We start from the raw sequence: 4,891 nt of genomic DNA, 5'->3' as shown, positions 1-4,891 counted from the left end.
TCAACTTGTTCATTTTTATAAGTGAATAAATATTACTGTTATCGTGATTTCATTATTGAAAATATGAGTATTAACTTACTTTTGTTATCCACTGTATGTAGCCTTATTCTACAATGGCGACGACGTCTACAATCGCAGCAGGCTGCTCGGTTTCCACCTGTAATCGTCGTCGGTATTAGACTGCTACACAATATCGCTAATAGCCCTGCACAAAGCGAGCGTGTATGCATTTATTATACGTACATTGTCTGAGAAGATTCGTCGACGACGTTTTAAATAGGAGCTACTGCCACTGGATAGAAGGAGCTGGATAGGAGGTAGCGGTCCCGCAGGATAGCTTCCTAGGAATTGCGTCTATTTATTGATCGTCCGTTGCACTGGAATATTCAGTCGAACCTTGGCCTCCATTCACCTTCAGCCTACCTTTCCATGATCCTCGTCTTTGGGTACGATTGCCTCCATTTTCTCAATGACGGCGGCTTTGATAATGTAAGGGATGGAGACAGATAGCTTGGGAGATAGAAGTACCTCGCAGACGAACTGGTTCACGGGACATAATGAATTGTCTGACCGTTCCACAAATTGCGCGAATTTTTAAATCATCGCGTAAATCAATATTTAACGAAATCCGTTTGCATTTTACAAAAAACCACTTGAAATTTCAAAATCTTTTCCTCTATATGCTCTATATTTTTTTATACTTGACATCGCTTGAATATTTGAAGAAGTGTTGGCTGTAGAGATAATTTTGGTCCACGTACTCGAGTGATGCATTACCGATTGTCGCGCGTCGCCCCGCGCCTTGTAGTTGTTCGAAATGGAGGGCGGGAATTAATTTGGCTGGTGGAACGATTCCACGGGAAGAAATCGAAGGGGAAAGGGTCCGATACGGATCGGTAGTAGGAACGGCAGCTGGGAAAAGTGAAGCTCTCCTGGCTGTGCTATTAGCTCTGAAGCTAAGCCGGATATTCCAGACCGGAAGCTGGCAGTCGCAGAGCCATGGCGAAAAAACTCGGTCGAGGAGAGCGCAGAAGATGGAAGGCGGGCTGCACGAGGAGAGAAAAGGATTTATAGGGATCCAGCAGCGAACGCGCTCCCACGTGGCCCGCATGGCGATAGTTTGTTTTACGTCTCCTATGAACTTCCTGCGGAGAATTCAATTAAACCTAATGTTCATTATTGGCGATCCGGAAATCTCCTCCTTTCCTTATCGTTAATTACAATCCACCGTCTCTTATTCCGGGAAATTCTGAATTCTGCAAACCGCTGAGCCGTCGTTTATTCATAAAGAATTGTCGGATTCGGTTGCATGGATTTTATAGTAAGTAATGTTTACATTCTTCACGACAATTGATTACACATTTTAAGTCACCGATTGAAAAATGTTTTCCAATCGATTTGAAAGGAAATTCCGAAGATCGCGAAAAACATCGTTTGATCGGCGCAGTTTCGGTCCTTCTTCTCTCTTCGATCTTCGAAGATCTTCGGCAATTCTTTCTCGCCCCTCCGAACGTCAAAGATGTGTCTTAACCGATCGGACCCGTGTCCAATTCATCCTCTCTCTTCTTCTCCTTCTGAAAGAGGCCTATAGCTGTTCCGCCTGCGGCTAGTCCGGTCCCTAAACGCGCCTAACCGAAGACAAATCGTATTTGCGAGAGAGTTCGATCTTTTTGGCGGATCTCCGATTGACCCGGGCATTCTTCTCCTGGCCAGTGATTACGGCTTTGATAGTATCCGGGCTGGCCCTGGTGTCGAACGACGGAGCGCGATCCTGTTCGTGCTGCTCGCCGGACGTTTCGGTGAATCTCTCGACGGTGGAGGGTCTGCGGAGCTGCCTGGTCACAAAGTGATCCAACGGATTAAGATACTCAATTTCCAGCTTGCTCGATACGTCCGGACCGTTCAGCAGTAGTTCGCTCTCTTTGACGAAGTCAAAGAGACCGGCCATGCTCGGCTCGATCACGCTCGTCCTCGAGTCCAGCAGATGCAGTTGCATCGAGTTTAGCACTACCTCTCCGGGTGGGTACCTGGACCCGTAATGGTCGCGCAAGCAGGTCTCGAACGCTTTGTACCGGTACGAGCTATACGTACAGCCGATGTCCACCACCGGCAGCACCTGGTCCGTTTTAACGAACGTGAACGAATGCTTCACCTCCGGTGCTGCTGCAGTCCCGAACGATTTCTTCGACTCGATTCTTGCGCCGGACGAGACCCGCGGCAACGCCGGCGTCGACGAAACGCTCCTCAGGTTGGTTAACGATATCTTCGACTCCGACTTTGACTCGAACGTGGAACGATCCCTCGAATAGTGCTCCAACAGCCGGGGCGACAAACTTCTCTGAACTCCTTCGGAGAACTCGACTGCGTCGTTTGCGTAGTAATGAAAGATCGTCAACAGTTTCTTCGGGTTTGTCTGAGGAGAATTTAGTTTGTTAATTTTAGGGTGTTCGCGTTTGTTCGGCCTCCGTGGAGATGAGCATGATTATGTCGCGACGAATGAGTAAGATATGAGGAAATTCTTCGAGTATCCGATAGAATTTTCGACCGGCTCTTAAATGTTTTTTAGCGCGACTATGGAAAATAATTTGTCAATTTGAATTTCAACTGTAATAATCAGACTGCGGATCTTTATGCAAAATAAGAATTGTCTGCATCGATTACAAGCCACAGGAACCAAACACAAAAATTCTTTCTTCTTTTAATTATCTTATTAATATGTCCACTGCTTTAAATTGGACGTGTCTATTCTTCTCATAAATGCATAAAATCTGCAGTCTAGTAATAATGAACATTATTACGTTTGCCATAACCAAATAGCGGCGGATATAACCTCCGAGCAATGCTGGCTACCGAATTAAAAGGCGCACGGTGTTCGCGTGGGAGAAAACAAATGTAGGGCCCTGAATTACATACGATTAGCATGTATAACTGGATGATGAGGGGGAACATCAGAATTAAGGAGCATATTACGGCGTAGACGTTCTCCATGATGGAAACGGAGAATTTTCAGCGGGCCCTCTTACGTAAGGGCTGAGATTTTCTCCCGTTTATGGTGCCGGAATGTCCTCATCGTTTTGTCAATTCCACCGTCGACGGAACACATTGTAAACTCTCATTTGGAAACCCGGGCGAGCCTCGGGCGCCATCGGACACCGCCACGAGGTGTAATCGATTTTTACAACGCGACGTCGCGAGATATCAAAAAAATTCCGTCATTTGTTTACGCGGTCGTTCTCGGCGCGGATCATGACAGAATGGATAGCGAGACGCGGCCATTTTATAACCTGGAACAAGCAGAAAAAATGTTACGCCTCGACAGATTTCAATCGACCTCGGACAAAATAACAATCGAGAGGACGAACAGCTGTTCTTAAAATCCCTGTGAGCAATAATGAAATGAAAATTCCATTCTGCGCGTAAAAGAGGACCGGAACCGGGCTTTTGGTTCGCGCAGCCCGCGTCGTTCGCCGCATTTTAATATCCCTTTGAGGAATTAAAATCGTCACGGCCGCCTGATTTTATTTGTCAAGAAAGTCGAATATGAAAGCTTTTTTTGCGACTGCACTCGACCCGGCGAAATAATGTTGCTGGATCCACGGAAAACATGATTAAAAAGGCTTTTTGTGATCGCGAGCACGAATACTTGAACGATATTACAGAGTGAATACGATTAGATCAACGGGGATCAACGATCGCACTGGTAATGGATTAAAACAATCGCTTAGCCATCGGTGGACAGAGTTTGCAATATTTTCCGAAACGTCCAGGTATCCGAGTGCACGGTGCGCATCGTCGTCGGGAAGGATTTTCGTTTCGGAAGAATCCGTAGTCGGCAACGGCACGGCCATGCATCAAGACCTCTAAGAACGCGTAGCGTTTAGCTCGCGTCCCGTCGCGTCTCGTCGGAGGTATTCGAAGGAGAGGATCGGCAAAGAGGTGCGCCATCGTGAAAGCCAGCACCGGAAACAGCAATGACCCGTAGAAAGGCGACGAGACATTCGTACGGCAATCAGGCTGGAGCACGAGGAACCATTCAAGTTGTGGGCTTTCATCGTCGCCTTACAAGTTCCTCCACTTTTCACCCTCCCCCCATCTCTCTCTCTCTCTCTCTATCGTCCCTCTTCCCTCCGTTTCCGTCCCATTCGCACATTTGTCCAGCCCCATTTTGCCCCTGTATGTCCCCCTTTTTCCGGCCCCGGGTCTTCTTCTTCTTCTTCTTCTTCTTCCAGTCCTCTTTGACTCGGTACCGAACTGTATATAAAGTGGCGCTACTAAATTGGAAACCGCAGCTTTGCCGATGCTATTGCCACCAGCCCCTTCTTCTTTTTATTCCCCGTAGCCCGCAGTATCTTTCCTCCCCATTGATCCGTGTTCCCTACTCGACAGAGTAGCGCCCACGGTCAGGACGGATCGTTGTTAGAGTTGACATTGGGGCCGGGATTTATTGGCCGGCCCGTTTTCGAATCCCCTCGGACACTCGCCACTGGAAAATTCGTCTGTCCTGCCGCTTTGATAACTTTTCCTCGCGGACCCTTGAACGCCACCCTCGCTATTTCGATCGACGCCATTTTCCAATCTTCCGTCACCGTTTTCTCACACCTAAAGTACCTAAAAAACTTCTCTAGGCGAACCGCGTACGCAATTGCTGGGCAACGAATGAGTCTGATTCGTAACTAGACGATGTGTTTAAAAATCGATGAAGCACACGTTCTCTAAAAGAGGCTGGGTTTTCCAGAAAATCCGGGCGAAGAGGGGGCACGAAGATATGTACACCGTCGGTTTCTACAGAGATGTCTTAATTGATTCGTTTGGTTAGAGAATCCTTCGATCCCTTTGTCCCGTCTCTTGTGTATCGCGGGGCCGTCTGTCCTTTCTCCCGGCAAAGGACGAG

General features: G+C 47.6%; 1 protein-coding gene across 1 annotated transcript; it reads right to left on the bottom strand.

Moving 5' to 3' along the window:
* Positions 1-1,051: 1,051 nt before the first annotated feature.
* LOC143214557 (uncharacterized) lies at positions 1,052-3,103 on the bottom strand. Its single transcript, XM_076435771.1, has 2 exons — positions 3,024-3,103; positions 1,052-2,462 (listed from the first exon to the last, which is right to left on the bottom strand). The coding sequence occupies exons 1-2, from the start codon at positions 3,101-3,103 to the stop codon at positions 1,619-1,621; spliced, it is 924 nt and encodes a 307-aa protein (XP_076291886.1). The 3' UTR covers positions 1,052-1,618.
* Between the last annotated feature and the right edge of the window lie 1,788 nt (positions 3,104-4,891).

The sequence above is a fragment of the Lasioglossum baleicum genome, chromosome 12 (assembly GCF_051020765.1).
Source record: "Lasioglossum baleicum chromosome 12, iyLasBale1, whole genome shotgun sequence".
Classification (NCBI taxonomy): Eukaryota; Metazoa; Arthropoda; class Insecta; order Hymenoptera; family Halictidae; genus Lasioglossum; species Lasioglossum baleicum.
Note: the sequence above shows the minus strand (reverse complement) of the source record. Positions and strands in the feature narration are given on the sequence as shown.

Coding starts and splice junctions, on each gene's coding strand:
- LOC143214557 (XM_076435771.1), bottom strand. CDS start 3,103: ATGTGTTCCGTCGACGGTGGAATTGACAAAACGATGAGGACATTCCGG. Junction 2,463..3,023: donor GAGAAAATCTCAGCCCTTAC/GTAAGAGGGCCC, acceptor ATCTCCACGGAG/GCCGAACAAACGCGAACACC.